At 36.6% G+C, this 22,249-nt stretch overlaps 3 protein-coding genes across 3 annotated transcripts; all 3 read right to left on the bottom strand.

The window, feature by feature from the left end:
• Positions 1-2,774: 2,774 nt before the first annotated feature.
• Positions 2,775-7,378, bottom strand: LOC119986530 (beta-1,6-galactosyltransferase GALT31A). Its single transcript, XM_038831117.1, has 11 exons — positions 6,960-7,378; positions 5,174-5,276; positions 5,036-5,097; positions 4,703-4,914; positions 4,534-4,597; positions 4,368-4,440; positions 4,041-4,161; positions 3,877-3,964; positions 3,675-3,800; positions 3,485-3,594; positions 2,775-3,185 (listed from the first exon to the last, which is right to left on the bottom strand). Exons 1-11 carry the CDS (start codon positions 7,061-7,063, stop codon positions 3,037-3,039), a joined length of 1,212 nt encoding a protein of 403 aa, XP_038687045.1. The 5' UTR covers positions 7,064-7,378; the 3' UTR covers positions 2,775-3,036.
• Positions 7,379-10,226: 2,848 nt separating this feature from the next.
• LOC119987553 (protein HLB1-like) lies at positions 10,227-16,043 on the bottom strand. The gene is made up of 14 exons (XM_038832490.1): positions 15,489-16,043; positions 14,837-14,962; positions 14,596-14,665; positions 13,926-14,039; positions 13,380-13,463; positions 12,972-13,022; positions 12,811-12,840; positions 12,616-12,678; positions 12,397-12,462; positions 12,098-12,226; positions 11,887-11,922; positions 11,035-11,154; positions 10,745-10,933; positions 10,227-10,538 (listed from the first exon to the last, which is right to left on the bottom strand). The coding sequence occupies exons 1-14, from the start codon at positions 15,881-15,883 to the stop codon at positions 10,428-10,430; spliced, it is 1,584 nt and encodes a 527-aa protein (XP_038688418.1). The 5' UTR covers positions 15,884-16,043; the 3' UTR covers positions 10,227-10,427.
• A 342-nt stretch (positions 16,044-16,385) lies between these two features.
• On the bottom strand, positions 16,386-20,098 carry LOC119987541 (GTPase-activating protein gyp7-like). The gene is made up of 5 exons (XM_038832472.1): positions 19,463-20,098; positions 18,767-18,902; positions 18,614-18,663; positions 18,011-18,064; positions 16,386-17,885 (listed from the first exon to the last, which is right to left on the bottom strand). Exons 1-5 carry the CDS (start codon positions 19,645-19,647, stop codon positions 16,622-16,624), a joined length of 1,689 nt encoding a protein of 562 aa, XP_038688400.1. The 5' UTR covers positions 19,648-20,098; the 3' UTR covers positions 16,386-16,621.
• Between the last annotated feature and the right edge of the window lie 2,151 nt (positions 20,099-22,249).

The raw sequence follows: 22,249 nt of genomic DNA, 5'->3' as shown, positions 1-22,249 counted from the left end.
CAGTTTTTCAAAATATTTTTTAAATTTGAAATTATTTATTATATATTATTAATTTAGGAATTGATACTTGATTTCTATATATGTTGATTGTATTATTCTCTCTTAAATATGCTATGTGAACTTTATTTTCTAAGTTCTTAGAAATTCTTTTATGGATAATCATATGATACTATTATGTTATGTATTTTTAGCATTATTTTTAATATTAACATATATATTTTATTTTTTAATTAAATTTGTGGTTCGATTGACTGGTCACGGGTCAATGTCTACCATGATTTTCATAACATTGATGTAAACAACCATAAGAACTCTCCGCTTTCTATTTTGGCAACTAGAGATAATGGGTGGTGGAGTGACCATTTTTCATTAATGGTAATGGGTAGTGGTGTGGGATCTCAGGACTCTACAATTGGTTTCTAATAAGAGTCTATAATTTTAATCCAATGATTTAGGAGATGTGTCGCATCACACCACACTTTTGTTTTTCAATTTTAAAATTTATCTGATTTTTTCTCTGTCATTATATGTAAATTATACTCTAGGGAATTACAGAACTCCCAAATTCAATGGTATAACCACCTCTTCTCGAATGATGATAGTCCTCCTACTTATCTCTTTAGTAGCTACTATGTTAACAAGGGAAGCGGGTTTGGGTGGTGGCCTAACCTTCCCACTGCCTCTTATAACTTGTAATTGCCTCTCAATAAGTGAGGGTATTAGGTGGTAGCCTCCCACTTACCTCTTTAGTAGCTACTATGTGAACGAAGGTAGCGGGTTTTGGTGGTGAAGTAACCTCCCCATTATCTCTTATGTTTAAAACTATCCAAATAAGATAGTTGGAAGGAAACCTCATTTTCCTTCTCTTCTCTCTCACAAATCGCTCAATCCAAAGACACTCTTAACTAATATATTATTATTATGTTAATGAGGGTAGTGGGTTGTGAATTAATCTCTCCACTAACTCTTAATTAGAAACTAATTATAGGTTTTATTTATTCTTGGGTGGTGTGTTTTGACCACCACGTCACCCTATGAAATATTTCCCCACAAGCCGAATTGGCCTTAATTGTGAATCAAAGAATTCCCTAAAGTTAAAAGTAAAATTTTATAGGACAATGTTTGGAGGATAATATGAGACATCCTACTTAAAAGAATGAGTATAATGTATGGAGCATGAATAATAAGAATGTTGCCGTTGAGTACGCGACAAATAAATAAAAGATAGAATAAGAAATGTGATTTTGTTCAATTTAGGGTAACATTGACGCTAATTGAAGAAAAAAATACGAATAAATTTGAGTAGAATAATTAACGCATGTACAATATAGAGATAGTAATGATATTATAATATGTATAGAGCTTAAAAAGTAAAAGAATTCAATTCTAAATTGCTACTAACAAAATCCGAAGAATTACAGACTGAACCGACCACTATTGAGTATTGAATCACATACAATTCATAGACTATATAAACATGATTTGGTCGTGTAGATTGTGTTTCAAGTGCTCCACTCCCTATTTGGGGCAACCACTACATCTTTGACTAAATTTGATATGGACTTACTCCAAAAGCATCACACGCGTATAATTCTGGTCATACCTCAACAACCTAACCAAAACATATGCACGATGGTGAGCGGGATCGGGGACGCACATGATATACGCAGATTTTATTCAAACATAATATGTGTAGAGCATGTTCTTAAGAAATTGAATCTTAGATCTCTAAGTTGATATGGACTTACTCCAAAAGCATCACACACGCATAATTTTGGTTATACCTTAATAACCTAAACAAAACACATGCACATTTTCACACTTCACACATTAGAAAGAAAAAAAAACAAAAAAAAGAAGAAAATAGGAAGTAGGCGCAGAGATTCTCACAATCGGTGGGATCCGAGACATGCATGATGTATGCAGACTTTACTCGCAAATAATATACGTTGAGGCAATTTCTAGGAATTGAACGTGAGTTTAACCGAGTAAGATTGTTATGAACACATTCTTCACCTGTTTTTTTTTTTTTTTTTCTTTTTCAAGTTTGAATCAATAATAACAATACATTAGGTGTGATGCCTAATTTGGCGGTGGAATTGACATGGTCCAGTACTTGATGAATGAATGAATGAACACAAAAAATGCACTAAAACTATATATGTCACTTAAAACACACTTTTTGAAATAGTGGAAGATTTGACTTTGATTGGTGAAGGGCATTTCACATGTGACTCGCTTTGCATCAATTATAATAAAGCCGCCAACGAGATTTATAGACTTCTGAGTTTCACATTGATTAATTCTACCAATGGCGATTGCCTCTATAGTAGAGAGAACATTCTCTGTTACTAGGATTGTCAAAAATCGGAATTGATACAGTGTGGAGAGAACATTTTCTGTCACTAGGATTATCAAAAATCGAAATTGAACGACCAATGGATAAATGATAGTTTAATGTGTATATTGATAAATATATTTTTGATACTACACCAACCTCCAAATGAAGTTATCATGAAATAATTTCAAAATATAAAAAATCATGGATAACATTTGTAAATCAACTTTCAATTATTATTTGTTTTTATTTTATAAACTTTTAATTTTTAATGTTATTTTTCATATTTTTAAAAGTACAATTAATAAATGACCCAAAAAATATTTTCCACGAGCACCACCCTCAACCTTTGCATGGTTTTGCCCCCGAGATAAAATCATTCATCCACCCCTAATTATGGTTCAAGATGAAACATAATCCGCCATTTTACTAGGACTTGGAAAATTCTTATGTGCATAAATTAATCCAATAATGAACCAACTGTCCGATGCACGAATAAGCAAAAATCGGGCAGATGGAAGTGTCCATTGCCTAATCCACCACAATTTTTTTTTTTTTTTTGTTTCCCATGATATCCCTAGGCAAACCCAGGACTAATCCTCCGAGATACGGTTCGACGCCAAAGGCGGGGACCTCTCCCAATAAGGTTTTCTGCATTCTGACATAAATATATATTACAAGAAGAAATGGTAAGACTTCTAAAAACTGGTGTGCCAGATAGCACCATCACCCTCACCACAGCGTTCATGTACTTCCTCCATCCGCTCAACTGACTTGCAAATGCCACTGCAGCTCCAATCAAATGATGCAGCGCAGGGATTCCCGGCTTGAACCTTCCATTCACAATCTGTTAACATAAATTTCATCGTCGTTATCGTTAGTTAAAAATAACTTCCACGGACGCTGAGAGACCGGTTAAAATAAATTCTGAATTCTTGGTTAGTGAAAGATTCTCTCAATGTACAGTTCAGTTCATGTAAATCATGGTATTACTTTGACCGTAACAGATGCCAGTGAAAATCTGGAAAAACTTGAAGTGGTACGCGGAAAAGGTGATATTCTGTTCTAATGAACGAAAAACTGAAAAACTGAACCCGTCAACTGCAACAAACCTAATAGATATCGACAAACATCTGAGTATCTTACCTGGGTCAGTCCCACAGCAGAGACTTCGATCGTCAATATGCTCAACATCGAGTCCAATGAACCAAGAACCCAGCGAGACATCTTCATTTGCATATCTATGTAGTATGTGCCTGTGGTGAAAGATACCAATAATTAGCAGTTCAAACGTATAATCTACAACAAGATTCATACAGGAAAACAACGGCTTTACTTATTTACTGAAATATAGGTGGCTAAATCCTTGGAGATTGCATAAATTTGTCCTGTTGCGTGCCTGAAATACTTGTTTCCGTCCTCGCCAAATTTCCAATATTCTGGCTCATGGTATTTGACCCCTCTGAGCATAAAATAGCCAGAAGTTATTCTCTGCGTCCAATATCATGCACAATTAAACATCAATAAAAATGACTTACTTCTGTGAGAGGACAGGTCCGGACTTCATACAACCAATATAAACACGAGATTTCGATCTATGGCCAGCCAAAATAGAACCAACCATACCTGTTAAAAATTCAAATTAACCCAGTTCTTGAAATCAATTATATTCACTGACTTGCTGAGGTGGAGATGCACTAACCAAGATTTACATGCACATCATCATCAACTTTGATATAAAAGTCGGCATCCCACTTAGCAACAGCCGTAGAAAAATATACTTGGGTTTTTGTTGACAGTTCATGATATCCTTCTACGTGATTCTGCAACCAAAAAGAAACAATTTTGGGAAGATACACCAAGATGAAGTCATTACTAAAAGATTGCCAATCATATCTATGTTCACTTCAGTTATCAGCTTATTATACAAGTAACAGAAGTATGTTCGAGAATAAACTTCTGAAATCAAGTTTGCTCCCTTATAGGCCTATATAGTTGAAGGCACATTAGAGAACAACATTAAACATACCAATCGCAAAAAATCCTTATGTTGCTCATTTTCTGCATCAATGGCACGATCCAGAACACCACCAGGACTAGCACTGAACCAGAAAATTTGATTCATGACGAGTCACTTGAACTGCCATTTTGCCAAAAGTTAACAGTGTGCTAAAGACTACGAATTTAATACGTACCTGTGTCCTATAACAAACCGAATTATAATTCCCTTCTCTTTCTCTAACTTCCCCAACTCCTCCCCTGACAAGGAAAGTAAATTACAAGGATTAGAAATACTGAAACATGCCACTTTTGATGACAAAAAAGGGTTATGACCAAATGAGAACAATTCTTTTTATTTTAGACCTTTTGGCATCCAAGTTTGACGGATTGAGTCCCTACGCTTTCTACTGCTGAAGGCAGTAATGATTCCCATAACAAAGAACACCTTCTGGCGCTCTTTCTTGTCCTCGGTTCCTAATTTCCTAACCACAGGAGATCCCTCTTCACTATCATCTTTGACAGCCCTGGCCGCAGCTAGCTGCATTTCCAGTGACGAGATTGTTTTGTCTAATGTCCTGAATAATTGCCAATATATTTATTGCCAAACCACCACAAATTCTGAAAGTTGCCAATCTTATTTGGAGAATTCTGTTCGAAGTAAAAGAAGAAAGTTATATGCAGGGTCTAGATACCTACATAATTACATCATGAGTTCGTGAAACTTGAGAAAGGATGTCCTCAGCACGGACAGGAACCTCCTGCATTAATACAAACAAAATTATCAAATGTATCACTGAGCGATAAAGCTTTGAAAATATACTTCTTACAACTTGCCTTCTTCTCACAATTTAATATGGGATGAGAAGCATCTGTTTTATGTTTAACTGCAGAAAAAGCCTCTTCATCCACATCAGCTGGATCAGGAATACCCCATAACCTAGAAATGGACATAAATCACGACCTCAAGAATGCTCAATCACAAGCTGAACGTAATTATAATAAAGCAATGGACGAACATGTGGCCAAGTAGTAGAGTTGCAAGGGTGCAACCTAGAGGTCACAAGTTCAATTCCTGGGAAACAGCCTCTCCACATATTATACGAGAGTAAGGTCAGTGCACATCTTGCATGTCCCTGATCCCACCCGGGAACCTAGTGCACGAGTGTTGTTTACTTTTTTTTAATAATCATTTACAATGGCGATGTTGATTAAACTGCAAATGAAGGAAAATTCATATATTTTATGCAAATGCTACAAAGGTAACAATGAGTTCATTGCGTACTAACACTAATTGAAGTCAAAGCTCTAATGGGCTTACAGAAAAGAGAAAGAAAGGAAAATGATTTAGATCAGCATGTGCCAATAGGAATAATGAAAGCAAAAGCACATATTCTTCTACTTCACTCTTTCAGTAGTTAATACGCCAACTTCACTCATGAAGACTTCTGCTTCACTAACTAAGTAGTTTGAATTCACTCTTCATGCTTAAAAGCTTGTAGCTTTCATCCAATATTGAAGATTGTGTCTGGGGAAGGAAGGATTGTAGAGATCTAATAATCTTGATATACAGTTACTATATTATAAATAACCATGTGCGTCTTAAGAGGATGTCATAATTCAGTCAATATTATAAATGCTCCAAAAATATTCAAAGAATATGTTGCTCAGTCTCGAAAATCAAATTTCTGAACAGGATGCTTTTTGAACTCAAACTGACTTGAAGAAAAACAGCAAAATAATGATAAAATCGTAGATGTGACTTTGTGTCATGACTGAATTTGGAGGGTCATCTAAGTGAACCGAAATTTTCCCACGAGTAAACAACTCTCTTATCATTCCTCAAGGATTCCATATCAAAGAACCTGATTAGTATTTTTCTCGTGCTCCCAAGTATTCAGCAACCTCCAAAACTTTGTACAATTTTTAAATCCAAGCCTTCAAGCTATTGAAGCATAACTCACAAGTTCACTCACACTCCAACTGAGAATAAAGTCATAAGTTACCGCATCAAAGCATTAAAAATCTACTCACTTCCACACCATAAAGTACCACGCTACCAAATCACTCTCAACCACACCAAAATTTAAAAACAGAAGTTTCTGACTCCAGCTGTTTCTTGCCTAAACTACTTCAACCACAGTTGCTTTCAAACCTCGAAAATATAGCCCACATCACCCCACCAATGACCAAAAGGCAATACAGAAGTTGCAACTTTGAATGTAGGTTCCACAATAGCGACTTGAATCCATAAACCACCCAAATCTAGTGACCTTAGTTCTCAGTGCAGCTATTGTTTGCATTTGCCACTACACGCATCCGTATCATTGGCCAAATTAGAGAAATTTTGAAGATGAGTTTCAATACGGAAACCTTTCATTCAAGAACAGCCAAATTTTAACAAGGGAATAGCATTCTGCAAACTTTTCCGTACCCGAAGATCTCAGATCCCCCATGATACAAAAGAAAGATAAAATGAACAGCAGAGCAATAAAGGGTTTTAATTGCAAAACAGTTAATATTTTTAAGCTAAAACAGCAGAAGGAATCTTAAGCCCGATCACTTCAAAGCAAAGATCTCGGCACAACTTTACTCAAAAGAAAGAGAATACATAAGAGATAACCTGTCGACAACAAGAACACCCAAGAAGAAGCTGGCAATGCAGAAGAGAGAAACCCATCTGGTCGAGACTCCATTGCTGAGCTTCTGAGGTCTACTCATACCCATCTCAGTAACACACGCATGTACGCTTATGCTTTAAGAAAGCTCCCACCTTTAATAGCTTTTTGAGCGTTACAAATACAATACAAGTAAACCCATCTTCCCTGGAACAGATTAAACAACAAAAATGCAAGCTCGGAAGAAGAAAATCACTCTATCTCAGCTAAAAATGGAAATTATGGGAGAGGATTTGGTTTCTGCTTGTGCTTTGCTTTCTCTTCCAAATCAAAAAATCACTCGAACATTGGGAAAACCGCAAATAACATTCCAAATTTCCAATCTACATTTTTCTCGTCACGAGAAATACTATTAAAGTACGGCGAATGACAAAACAAAAGCCGCAACAACTCTCTGTTTATCCATAATGCCCCTACCTTCTTTGTGCGTCCACTTTTTTTTATTTTTTATTTTCTATTAATTTAATTTTCTATCACGACATTACTTTTTTCTTAGTCCTTAATCAAACCTCTTCAAGATAAGTAGGGTCTAAGCAAGTCTTATATATATATTTTTTAAAAATATAATACTAGAAAAATTATTAAACTAGAAAATTAATAAAGGTGCCATGTCGTTTAAGATGGTTGTTTTTGTACATTAATTATTATGTGTTAGTAGTTGTAGGCTCGTTCGTAGCTAGTGTTAGGATTAACGGAAGAGTTATAGGGGAGTTTCTCATCACAATAGATATGCGCAAGAGATCGACACTAAACACATTCGTATTTGTTATAGTGATTGTTGAACTCGCACGACATATCTAAAGTGAGGTACCTTGGTGCATTTTGTTTACATATGATATGGTTATAGTTAATGAGACAATATTGAGAGTTAATTCAAAAATCGAGATGTGGGAGCAAACTTTGGAGTGTATATGATTTAAATTAAGTTGTACTAGAACACAATATATGAAATATAAGTTTAGTAAGAACAAACAAAAAAACGAACACACGATTGAATGAGGTGTGAGATAAATAACAAAAAGTAATGTTTTCAAATATTTTGACTCAATTTTCTAAGATGATTTAGACATTAGTGAAAATATAGATAATAAGATTAAAAACTAGTGGATGAAGTGGAGGAGTGCATTCGGAGTTTTATGCGACCAAAAGATTCTCATTTAAGATCAAAAGAAAATCTTTTTAGGTCAGTTACACGACTCGCGATGATATATGATTTCGAATGTTGGGATATTACGTGACAACATATCTAGAAAATGTACGTAACATAAATGTGAATGTTTGGTGGAGGAGTGCATTCGGAGTTTTATGTGTTGGTAATCTCTATTGTCTAAATATAATTAGTGAGAAAAGCAAGAGAGACATGGATTTTGCATATATACAAAAGAAAGTGATTCAAGTATTTGTAAATTCTCATAGGATCTTCTTTTACAAAAAAGCAAGCATCAAGAGTGAAAATACTAATTTGAAAAAAGTTCCCTACTTAAGAAAAGACATTTAATATAATTCCCTAATTTGTTGGGATTACTTTTGATATAAATTTCTAAAAACTAAAAAAGTCATCTTTAAAGCTAGAATGAACTAGACCCAAAAAGAAAAAGGTTTTGTTAAAAAAAGAAGAAGGGTAGTTTGGTCCATATGTAGGTGAAGTTGGGTCCCTCCACCACATATCAATATCATAATCTACCTTTTGAAAGCAAAAGAAAAAATTCAAAATTTTAAAGAGGGCAGGGCATTACGCTGTAAATTTGACATAAAGTGGGGGATAACATTGTCAATTCGCAACATGGTTAATACTGTTTGTAAGAGTAAAAGTTAAAACGCATGACGCCACGATATGAGACAAGAAGACGTGATGAAATCGATTGGACAGTGTTTGAGAATCCGGGGAGGATTTTGGCGTACCAAAAAAAAATTTAAAAAATTATGAAAATTTTTAATATAATCTTTTGTATAAATAAAAAATGTATTGACAAATAAATAAAATAATTTGCGTAGTATTTAGAATAAAATGACATGTTTTTAAAGTTTTTTTGGGTGCATTAGTTGTGGGACCAGTGCTAAAGTGCACTTATCCTACCCCCAATCCTTGATTTGATGTCTAAATTATTTCATTCTCTCCCCCTTTCTTTTTTCATTTCTCTCCATTAATATGCAATATTTTTTAAAACAAGGAATCATGGATCAAATAATTGGATCTCCAACTCTCTTTTCAAGTGACTTATAAGTTGAAAGGTGTTAATATTGATAGTTAGACTTGAGTCCTCAACGAGAAGATTTCATCCTCAGCAAAATCGGTTATCCCTATATGCATGGGTGAAGCCAAGGCCAAGACGTAATATGAGGGGGTTCGTCAATTCTAGAGGTGGATACAAAAATTTTATGTCAGAGTGGACAAAGTTAAGCGGAATAAAAAATAAATAAATTATATAGGATAAGTAATGATTGTCACATGTATTTTTCTTTTAACATTTTTTTTTTTACAATAAGGAGTCTAAATTGAAAATTCAGTACAATTTTCTCTTCAATTTACTTTATACTTGGGACTATTTAAAATTTTTTGTAAACTAAAGCCGGATTTTATAACTGCTGACAAGGGAATGTCTTGCAAGGGAGTCAGGGCCTAGGGGATAGTCCAGTGGTGGCCGTCCTCAAGGTACTTGGTTTCGATTCTCATGGAGTCCGAATATCTCTTGGAGTCTTTTGCTTGTTTACAGCAGACTACTTTCTATAATGCTAAACTGATATTTGTTGGGCTTGATAAGTTAGCTTTATATTTATTGTCAATGGTTAATGGGCCAAGTGCGCACCATAGGCCAGTCCAAGCAATTTGGGCTGTCAATGTATTGAGTCCCAGGACTGGGGGTTTTGCTAACGCTTTAGAATGTGTCTGGATTGATGGATTTGGGACTACGGGTTTTGCTAACGCTTTAGAATGTGTCTGGATTGATGGATTTGGGACTACGGGTTTTGCTAACGCTTTAGAATGTGTCTAGATTGATGGATTTGGAAAAGGAAAGAGAAGAGAAAGTTAATTTCCATCCAATTCCTCCCAAATCCATCAATCCAACACACTCTTAGAATCATCATATCTTTCAAAGATATGTTTCACCAAAATCTTCTAACCAGGAAGATACAAGTACCTTGATTGCAAGATAGAATGCTATGACAATAGGCATTGCTTCCAATTCAAGTTAAAGACGGATATGAGTCGATTAGGTAAAGAGGTCAGGCTGTTACCAAGTGCACTTCCTCAGAACACAAACATTCATTTTGAGATTTGAACAATGCAACAAAAATTGGACTAGACATCACACCATCCCAAATATTGTACAATGAAAATATTATTTCAACAGTAAATCACAAATCAACACACTGACTTTGCTATAGATATGCATTTTAGTGAGTCAAAATGACTAGCCTGTTACAATTCCTGCTAAGACCTCACTCTTTCCTCGTGCATAGATCGTGTAGACAAGACGGATTGCGTCGAGCCATCCATCAAGTGATTCCCATGAATCAGCAACCTGTATTATCAAAGAAAGAGGCATTGGGTACAGATTCTTAATTAGCACTGCAATCCACTTTTTTTTCAGCTGGAAAAAAGTTCTTTGATTACAAAAATAGAACACATCAGATTGAGGCGGAATGTAACAGAATATAAAGAAAATTATTGAGCAATAGATTTTATAAATTAAAAAAAATATATAAAAATAGAAAGCCAGATGCCTACCAAGAAAACTGGTCCATGAATTGTATCAATGCAAAGGCCAGCTCCAGGTGGTAAAGTCAGATCAGCACATGCCGAGACAGAAACAATGTCTGGGATATCAACTCTAATTATTTTTTTATCCATACTTGTCACATCTCCAGGTCTGCGAGAGAGGTTTTGCGGTACTTGATGTTGCTCACCTTTGTTAATCTGCCTAAGAAATGGCTTGTCAGAGCAGGAACCATTTCTCTCAACATTCAATTTTAGGATGCATGACAAAAAAAAAAGTATAACAGAAACTTAGCCTTGACCTGTTTAAGTCCTTCATGATTCAAAACAAATTGAGATCTCTTCCAATCACTATGAGGTGCTATTAAACTCCCCACTGGAGGTGCAGTCAGATATCCAACTTTTAGATATGGTAATGGTAACTGCCAAGAACAAAGTTCTCTCAAATATGTTACTTGAGAATTAATTCTCCAGAAATATCAACAAATTCTATAGATAAAGATGACATAAACAGTTTCCTTAGCACTGGATGATTCAGACCTATCCACATCGAGGGCTGGATTCACAGATGACAATTCAAGGATGACAAAAGAATCAAGGAGAAAATTGGTCAATACTAATTACAGAATGGCGTACAATGAGGAAATAGATGAAGCAGGTGATGCCCATGAGTGAGGAAAACATCAAATAGACCAACCAGAACAATTGGGAACAGTGACAAGGTTTGGAATGATGTTTAGCTCTTAACGAGGAAGTTGCTGTCAAAAGTTAACATTCTGCTACTTAAGTTGAGGTTACTAAGGCGTGATAGATGTAATTATAACCCAACTAATAGTTAAAAGATCAGTAAAGAAGGGCCCTTAAGCATCGAAAAGTTAAACTCCTTCACAAAAGGCTCCTGCTGTGGAAGTGTGGCTGAGGAAGGGCAAAATGTATAAAGCCCTAAAGCATTACTTAGATAAATTTATTTGGAGAGGTGGCGTTTATAGAGCTTCCCTTGGCATGTGTGACACTGTGAATAAGACCTTAGAACTAAATTAGAGATGCTAAATGGTCCAAATTTCTTTATACAACAACCGAGTAACAAACTTCTAAATAAATAGGGAACTTTAGGATGAAATAACTGCAAAGAAACTATTGAAATAAGTACTGACCATGGAACGCACAAGCCGCAAAGCACTACTGTAAACCTGCAAATGGGGAAAACATCAACACATATAACTTATTCACTTAGCAAATTATGACAGCGGTGCAAAAGATATTAAATTTTGGACTAGCCATACCCCAAATTATACCAATAATTTCATCTGATCAACTAAAGTATTACAAGAAATTCGTTGAACAAAAAATACATATATCACTTACCGAGTAATTTGGTTTCAACGCATGAGCAGCTGCTATGTAAATGGCAGATTGACTATACAACTCATTAGGGGAAACATCTTTCGCGCTGCCAGATCCCCCTGTTCTTAACGTGTCCTCAGCCAATCCATACTGCAAACAAGTATATTACCATTTGTACTAAAAGTTTACATGTACCAAGTGCAAGGTAAGTGAAGTGATAATGTGGCTGTAATTTTACTGTGAAAAATAAAAAGGACCTAAAATACACAAAGGTCAGTTCATGATATTCAATAATAAAGGGAAAGGGTTAAGCAACTAACCAATACAGTTCCAAGGTTGTAAATTGCTCGATGGAAATCAAATTGCAACTGTATTGCTGCACGAAACTGCATCAGACGACAAGTGAAAGGTATCACAAACTAAAAGATATGAGCTGAAGTAGTTTGTCAGAATTGTGATACAAACAAGAATAAGTTACTTTTCTAATTGTTCCTATACATACATCCAACCATTTTGGTGTCTCCAAATTACTTTTGTACCTTACTAATTGCAGTCCTCACAATTGTTTGCTTTTCTCTAGCAGGAACAATTGCACTGAGTTCCTAAAAGCATTGATGTCGAATATTGAGAAAACAAATAAACTTAGGATACAAGGGGGAAGAAGAAAAAGAACAAACAGTAGACAATGATTTGTGAAATGGGATTTGAGAAATGTGTATATATAACTTAAATACCTGCAGAGCTAGTCCCCAGTTGTTAAGAGCCTGAAATAAGTTTCACATATCAAAACGAATATCACAAAAAACAAAGCATAGAGCACCATATTGAAAAGAAAATTGGTTATTCAGACTTCAGGCAAAATCATGTGAATGTGTTACTGCCTTTCTGCATGTACCTGAGGGCTGTTCCAGTTAAGGTGGACAGCTTTTTCATAGTTTTTGGTGGCCTGCAAACAAGAGTAACCATAAACAATTCAGTTTTTCATTGTTTGCCAGGTCTTCTTCAACGAAATAATACAATGACCTTATAAGGAAGGCCAAATGGGAACAAGCCATGCATGATAGGATGGGTGGGGGGGGGGGGGGGGGGGTCAAGTGTCATTGCATCCTTTCAGTTTCACATAGGTCAATGGCTAAAAAGGTCTAAGAATGTTGCGAGTTTAAGGACAGAACATTACAATGTAGCTAATCAGTCCAGACTATATATGTCAATCTATATCACATTATAATTCTATCCAGCAATCACATGTCTGACAAGACAGCAGTTGAACAATACAGGGTTCTGGTTTTTCATAAAGTCCAACCTGCTTCCAAAGCTCTTCAGCCTCCTTTGTACGACCACGCATTTTTGCCCGATCAGATATTGCTATCGCCCAATTGTAGAAAGCCTATAATGTGATTAAAAAACACTGCATTGAGAAGGTACAATAATCACCTAAAGTTACACTCATTACATAAATATGTTGAATGTACTAATTAAAACCACTGCAAGTATACTGAAAGAGACTTCACTGCCTTCACTTGTTGATCCTTACAGGATTTATTAGAGCAAGAAATGGAATCAAAAAAATCTGTTCTCCTACTTTACAATAACTTGAAAGAATATCCATCCATATAAAAGTTTCCATGAAGTAACAGTTCATATTTTCTCTTCTGGCAAGATAACTGAAGTAACATATATATACATATAATATATGTCTTATGACTATTGAAAAGATATTATGGAATGGTGTACTTCCACTAAAAAATGTATATTTATTGATTGAGCAAATCACAAAAAACTTGGAGAATAAAGCTGCATCTAGTCATTATCAAGCAAGACTATCTAAAGTACGGTTATGAGGACGTACATCATGTAGCGAAGGGAAAAGACGGGTAGCCTCATCATATTTCTTACAAGCCTCCTCAAGCAAAGCATCTTTTGAAGGTGCAGTAGAATCTGGACTGACATTATCGGCACTTTCCTGCAAGCCAAATGCGGATCATGCAGGCAGAATATATTGACTTAGATATTCATCAGATAAATTGCAATATGAACAAAATGACGATGTTGTCAATTTCTATTTCCTGCCCAGTAGAGAAAGAAATAAAACATTGAAGAAATGATCTTCCCTCTTTAGTAGTCTGTGTGCATCATGTAAAAGATATTTTAAGCCATTCCAAACTATCGTTATTAATCTATTATAACATTGGCTGCATGGTGCCACATTACCAGCCAATTTGTCATCCAAAAAACAAAAGGAAAAGGGAGCCAAAAAAAATTGTAACAGAGTAAAACACAGACATGGTCTACTGCTCTACGCGTTGAATAGGATATACTTATGTATGAGATGAGGAACAATTCCAACACTCGTACAGATTACACCACCAATCATAAGCATAAATTGCAGATAATCAGCACAATAGGAAAACATAAAAGCTATTTGAGTTATATATATATATATATATAGAGAGAGAGAGAGAGAGAGAGAGAGAGAGAGAGGGTTATGGGCTAAAAGAACCTATGAGAGAAAATTATACCTGAAGAACCAATGCCCAATTGTATAGCGCATCATAGTCTTCTGGATTTCTCTCTATTGTACTAGCATACCTTGAAATTTCGCAAGCAATTAATTATTGGGAAAATATAAGCAAACAGACAACGTAAAATTTAAATGGTGTTCCCCAAAATAATGGTAATAGCTTAGATAAACACTAAACGGGAAAAAAAAAGAAAAAAAGAGGAAGCTTTTAAGCTCTTGATACAGATTATCAGCAGTACCTCTTAGCAGCAAATGTGAGAATCCTTTGGCGATTCCTACTTTCCTCATCAACAGCAGTAACGCTATTTATCAGTTCCATTGTAGCATTGTTCTGCTCTGTCTGTTGATGAGGAGTTTCTTCTTGACTGGAACAACAAAAAATGCATGAGATTATATAGTTAGTTGCATGCAACTTGTTAATTACTTATCCCCAAAAAGAAAACCGAGGTAATTACACTAATATTAACAACAATAAAATAAATCCACTAGTCATTCCCACTCTGACAAAGGGTTCACCACAAACAATCTTCTTCTTCTTTTTCAATCCAAGCAGGGAAGTAAAGGAGCTTAACCCCAGCGTGAGAGAGAATTATAAAACAATTACGAGTAGAATGGCCAGTAAAACTGTATTTCAAATTGAACAGCAACAATAAAGCGTGATCAGTCCACATATCAGCAGTTACGAATCCATACGTTCATGAACATTCATGCCATCATTTCACATTATAGATTACTAATATTCATTATCTCAACTTCACAGATTCTCCAAGATCCAGTGTACTCTACGAGACATCAACCTCTATTTGGACCATATGAACACAGATCATCAAAGTGAGGCATCAAACAATCGAAATGAAAATGTTGCGTTATCAGAAGAAATAGAAGGCCAACCTGTAAGGAGTGCTGGCGTCATGATCTTCCCCTTCCTCGCTTTTCAACTCGCTCAACAATTCCCCCATCGTGAACGTCCGGTTCCCTTCGTCCTTCATTAGCTCGGGACCTGCAGTTTGCTCGGCCTCATTGGACCGGATCGAGGTATGTGGCTCCTCCACCTTCGCATCTGCAACTAGCACAGCTTGCTCCTGTTCTGCTTCTGCCAACGTCTCTGATTCTGGAGCTGATTCTGGTGCCGCCTCTGGTTCTGGAGTTGATTCTGGGGCCGCCTCTGCTTCTGGCAGTGGTCCCGGTTCCGGTTCCAATTGCGATTCAGGTTTAGGGTCGGGATCTGATGCCGGTTCAGGTTTGACACCGTTTTGCAATTCAGGTTCGTCGGTAGCAGTAGACATGATCACGAAGAGATAATTAAGGTGGACTGATTGGAACGAGAGAATAAGAGAGATCTGTTACAGAAGAATTAACATTCAACAGTTTAGCGAGGAACCAAGCGATTGAAAATGGAACGAAAGAGAGAATGGACGACGGATTCCCGGAACAGTGTTAGGCTTAACGACTTTTCTCATATGGGCCTTACAGTTTTTTGGGCCTTTGTCATGGTCCAAGTCTCCAAGACACCAAGTAATCTGAGGACTGAGATAGGCCTCTCGGTATTTGGGCTTTTTCTATGGGCTGTATAGGGTAATGGATACATGAAATCAGCCCACTTGCGTGAAGGAAATTTGTGTCGAAAATGATTAAAGATCCCAGAGTTGATATCCCATTTATCACCGGCTGCTAAATTGAACGCACAATATTTAAGTAAATTTTAAACTCCACATGTCCAACGTGACGCGCATGATATTCTCTGCGTACAACTCAACAACTAAGAATTGTTGTATAGGCTCACGGATGTCAAAATTGCGATCTCAATGTAAACATCAATAATGCTAAAATCTTTGGTGATGCCACTGTCACTCGAAGGAGGAACCCCCTGAGCGCGGGCAATGCATCATATATTACAATCCATAATCTTAACAACAAAGAAATTGCCTGCATGCGGATCCCTCAGTTTAGAAGGATCCCAAATGGTGAATGGTGAGGTTAGAATGAACAAAAGATAAAACATCGATAAAGAACACCAAAAGGGATCACCTAATCTTGTCATGAAGTGTGACCACCAAATCATGAGCATCGTCGAGAAGTTTCCACACATCGAGATGTCCTGCCATGCTATTGCATTCTCGCATGATCTCATCGATGCTGTTATACTTTTCGATAATGAGCTTCCTCCTTTGTAATACACAGGCTGCTATGGCGTAAAGCAAGAGATCGTCAGTAGGAGGAGCTTTTAGTCTCATCCTTCCCCAGGAAGATTTGGCAATTCCAGCTCGAATTGCTGCCTGGTCTGCCCACATCACCTCCCACAGGCACAATGTCTGCTCAAAGCTTAATTCCCTCCTGAAAAGGACCACCACCATTCTGTACAGAAAGAAGCAGTCCTCTGCTTGAAGCTTCTCTAGGTGCCTGTACAGATGAATGTCCTTGCATTTTATAATCTTTGAGACAATGTTGAGCTGCCTCCGGATTCCAACCTCATCAAGACGGAAATTATGACGAGCTTTTTTCATGAAAGCTACAAAGCACCAGAATGCTTCATGGTCCTCCTCCACAATTGAGATAATTGGAGAAAGTAGATCGCTCATTCCCTGGCAATAACCAATCTCTGGATCATATAGGGCATATGCCTCAAGGATAGCCACCAGGCGAGCAGCATGATAAATCCTGCATGGCTCCAAGTGATCGTAGTCCTTCAAGCCAACACTGTTGGCCAGTCTTCGTGCCTTGATCTCTGATACTGCATTCTGAGATGGTGAATATGAGATCCATTCATCATTAGAGCGCACAGCATCGAGGCGGATAATTCTCTGCCATGTAACAAAATCTTCATCTGTATGGGACACTGAATTCCTTTCTGAATTAGATGGAGAGGAATAGTCTTGCGCATGCATATGAAAGTCATTTTCTCTAGTCAGTTCAGTTGCAAGGAAGGGCACATTTTCAGATTCATTGTCAGAATCAGATGACTCTGTCTCTGTGTCACCAACAGAAGCATCTTCACAATCACAGGTAATTACAGTCTTCTCACTATCTCCTTCCCGTCTTGACTCAGAGGGGGGAAGAGGCTGACCACATACTCTGCAGACTAATTCATTACCTACTATGCTGGCTTCCTCAATGCAAATAGACCTCCTGACACTCGCCACATCTTCAAAACTAGTAGAATCGAAAACCTGACTGAAATCCCTGCTGTCCACATTGCTGTCGTTTCCAATGGTTTGCTTCAACCCAAAGCTCCTAATTTCTCGCTTAAGAATATGTCGACAACGTTTTCTCCAGTCCTCGTATTCTTTTCTGCTTCAAAAAAATACACAAAAAAGCTTTAGTAATGAAAAAGTGAGTAAATGGGAGAGAAAAATGGAAGGACAGTTCCCAAAGAAAATGTCAACACTAAGGACCAAAGGAACTTTATTAAATACCTTCTCTTCATTCGAATAGAATATCTTTCCACTTTGGAGCTGTTCAGATCATAGCTGTAAGAAAAGCACTCTAGTATGAGCATGTAAAGTAGTAGCATGTCTTGACCATCAATGAACTTAATAAGACAACATAGAAGGAAATCTCAGAATAGATATCAAAAATAAAAGTGTAACATAACCAGTACGTCCATTTCTCTTGAAGTAGCAATACAGTTGACAAACTACCAGCAAAGCAATCATAACAATAATTGATATCATTTTTTTTTCCCTCTAGAGTCTAGATTGATTCAACAACCATGGCTTTGCACAACTACGTCATATTATACAAGGACGAATTTCAAACAAAAAAATTGAGAAATGGAAATGTATAGCTCAAAATGAAGATAATATCACAAGATTGCGTGAGGGAGACATGTCACAGTTGAACAACTATAGCAATACAGCAAAATACTCTACAGAAAAGAACAAGGCTAACCTACAATTGTGTGAGAAGAAAAGGTAACAAGCAGCCCTAAACAAAAGATCTCCTTTTCAAATACAGGCATGACATAATACATAAGTGAGCATGAAGATGTGTAAGCTTATAGGGATTGGTATTCTTACACTCCAAGAAGGAATGGCCAAACTTCTGCTCTTATACTTGGATCAACACCCTGTGATAGCGGCAACAAAGCATAATACTAAGCAACTAAGCATAACCTAAACTTCAATCCAATAGAAGAACACCGCAGAAGTCTTAAAAAGTCGATAACATACTCCTTTTCGGGCTTTTTTGAGAAACTGGACACCACCATCACAGAGTTTTCCATCAGGTGTAAACAAACTTTTCCATTGTTTTGGTTTAAGGGCATGTTTTCTTCTCCTCCTGGACCAAGGTGATTTTAGGGTACCCCTGAAAATAAACAGATAGAAATTCATGGTCATTTCACTTCACTAAAACGATTAAAATGAATGCACAAACCAACCTCAATGACAGCACATGAACATAAAAATTAAAAAGAAAAAAAAAAGGTCATCCTCTCCCCAACCCAACTTTTCCCTTCCTCACCCACAGTTAAAATGAACAAAGAGAAAAAAACAATTGCACTTTCTCAGCTGAAATCCAGAACATAGCCTATTGAAACCAGAAAGAACTCTAATTTCACTATTTTCGACAATGTTCCAGCTTTTTCACAAGCACAATTACTTGCAATAGTAAGACAAAAGGAAGGACTAGGAGCGGCTGAGCGCAATACAATCCATAACTTCAGAAGAATATCAGATCAATTTAACAAGATCAACAGGGAGAATACTGAACCACTAAAAACAACCGGGTAAACGACAGTCAGAACACCTAGAATGCTAAGATCGGCTTCGAATCCGTAGTCATCTACTTCTAACTTAACTAACTACACAGATGACACAAAAAATCCAACAAGAAGAAATGAGCTGAAAAGGGAGAAGGAAACTCACCGATCACTGGAGACTGGTGAGCAAGATGACGATGATGAATGGGAGAAAGCAACTACTAATAGAAACGTTCGCAAATGATACCACGATGACGACGATGTTGGAGAAGAAGAATTCGACAACCTCGACGGCGAAGATGTCTGAATTCGCCGTAGGACTCTCATCAAAGGTTTCTGTTCCGCTAACATAATCTACCAACCTATCTAAATCAGCAACAATTCTTACGAATTCTTCCAGAATTTCTATCAAATAAATTACTTTTTTCCAAACCTAGATGCTTCCCATCCTGATGCTACTGTTTTTTCGTTTTTTGCTTTTACCTACGAGTGTAGAAGATGGTAGCGGACACGTACAAGGCGAGGCCGGCCGTGGCCGTAACGGCGATGGCTATTCCAACATTTGAAGGCGTCCCCACCGAGCCCCACAGTCCTCCTTCGCCACCGCTGCTAGCCTGCTACTAGCTTCTACGAATGCGATCCATTTCCAAAAACAGCCAACGCCGCCGGGCAAGGATGAGGGCATCAATGAGGAGAGGAACAGTGATGAAATTAAGGTTGAGCCCTTCTTCCTCCTCTGATTCCTCCTCGGTACGGGAAACACCATCACCAAACTGAACTGCTTTTTATAAAGCTTATGCCCTCTCTCTTTCTATCAAAGGCAGTAAATCAATAATTTTTAATAATTTACTGCACTAATATATTACGTATCTGTAGCCGTATCTCTCCTCTTCTCCCAGATACGGAACTGTTCAGTGTTCAGTGGATCATAGCCGGAGGGTAGGGGGGCTTGGACTTGGGCTTGATCCACTAAGCCCATAACTAATTCATTTTTTGGTAACTGAAAATACTCTAATCCAATAATCCAACATGTCCATCGGATAGTTAGATCAATTTTAAACTCAAATTGTTAACCCAACCCGCTCCCGTGTGAGGATAACGATTCTGAAATCCATAAAAAATAATTAACTCCAAAAAGCCTCTCAGAGCCATGCGAGAAAATGACGATGAAATAACTGGGAGTGAGATTTGAACTTGTGACTTCCCACATTTGTAAGGAATTACCACAATTAACTACACCATCTCATCCCATTCCAACGAAATCGCATAGCTAATTCCAACCAAGGGAAGTTGGCCCTTTCTTCTTCATGATGGTATAATATTTTATAATTTGTATTAGAACTTGCATAGAATTTCTAGATCTCAAAATGTCCGAAATATAAAATAAATGGATTTCATTAATTACACGCATAGATTTAATCGATTGCTGCTTAATTCATAATTTATATAATTCACTATCAACTCATAATTTAAAATTTGAAGATATTATAGATTCACACGAATCGTTTGTCTAATTCTAATGGATACTGAATATGATAATATACGATATGTTTGAACAACATGATTTAAATGAGGATATATAGATATACAGGTTTGCTATTTCTTATAAACTATTAGATTTTTTTTCTTTAAACATGGGTTTGAGCAGGAATAAGATTTGAATCTACGACCTAATAGGTGGATGATCTCTTACATACAATGTGATTACCGTTAAACCTGATGACTCACTTGCATAAACTATTAGAATATGATGGCCCATTGTAGCCTATTACAATTATATTTTATTGTATATATATATCATTGTTATTAAAATGGATCGGACTGTTTGAGGCTCTAAAGCACTCGAGCTACTATAAAAAACTGACTGCAACCAAAAAGATTAAAAAATAAATAGAAAACACAAACACAAAACCGATCGTCATCGAACACTGCGGACATCATCATATTCTACCGAATATCATCGAAAATCGAACGATATCGTGTTAGTGTGTTACATAGGACTTGGCCGGATTAAACAAATGTACATGAACAAAAGCATATCTGATTGTTTGAGAATTCCTCCAAATATATATATGTGTAGTCAGTATTTTCTTCCTTCCTATTAAAAAGAAGTTTGCCTCAAATGGCACTAATTGAGAGGAGGATGTTAAGCAAGTGCAAGTTACGTAATCCACTCTCTTAGTAGCTTTGTATTTATCATCTTCTTATTCAACATGGGTTTCATCAAATTAGGGTCATTTTCACTACCAACAAGGCTCAAAAGATAATGAAATGTAAGGAAAATCACCCCAATCTAAATGAAGTATTGATGCGAATGTGTTGACATATTATTGGCGGTTTGATTGGGTTTTTCAGGGTTTCGGTATGTTTTTCGGTCGATCCTCATTAACATATCTCTTGAAAATAACCGACCAATCGATCAGTGTGGTAAGTCGGTTTGGAAAAATGAGTACTCAAGTTACCAACTACGTACGGTTTGTTTATTATTTTTACTATTTTATAATAATTTGGCTTCATTATACTATATATGTGTAGGTATTTGTTTAAGGGAACAAAAAGATACTCGACACACTAATTAAAAGTTTAAATAGGGTAAATTAAATTAGCTGGTGAACTTATTTTTAACTGTTAAGTGTTGACTAATCATGTGGGCTTCTAGATTTTGTTTTATTTTTTATTTTTTGAAAGCTTCTAGATTATTGGATACACGTTGACAATAGACTTTTTTGTGAATTCCAAAATGGGCTTTGAGCTATCAGAGAGAATTCCTTACTTGGGCCTAAAAGCCATATACCCAGGCCTTGAAAGACCAACCAGATCATGAGCTCTTGATGTCCAATTGTCCATGGCCAATAAGGAATATGGAAAACCTGTTTTGTTAATTAATAGTCATGACATTTTATGTAATGCCCTAGTTAGCAATGAAAAATACATAACAATAGCACACAACAAT

The sequence above is a fragment of the Tripterygium wilfordii genome, chromosome 20 (genome assembly GCF_013401445.1).
Source record: "Tripterygium wilfordii isolate XIE 37 chromosome 20, ASM1340144v1, whole genome shotgun sequence".
Taxonomy (NCBI): Eukaryota; Viridiplantae; Streptophyta; class Magnoliopsida; order Celastrales; family Celastraceae; genus Tripterygium; species Tripterygium wilfordii.
This window is presented reverse-complemented; position numbering and strand designations above follow the sequence as displayed.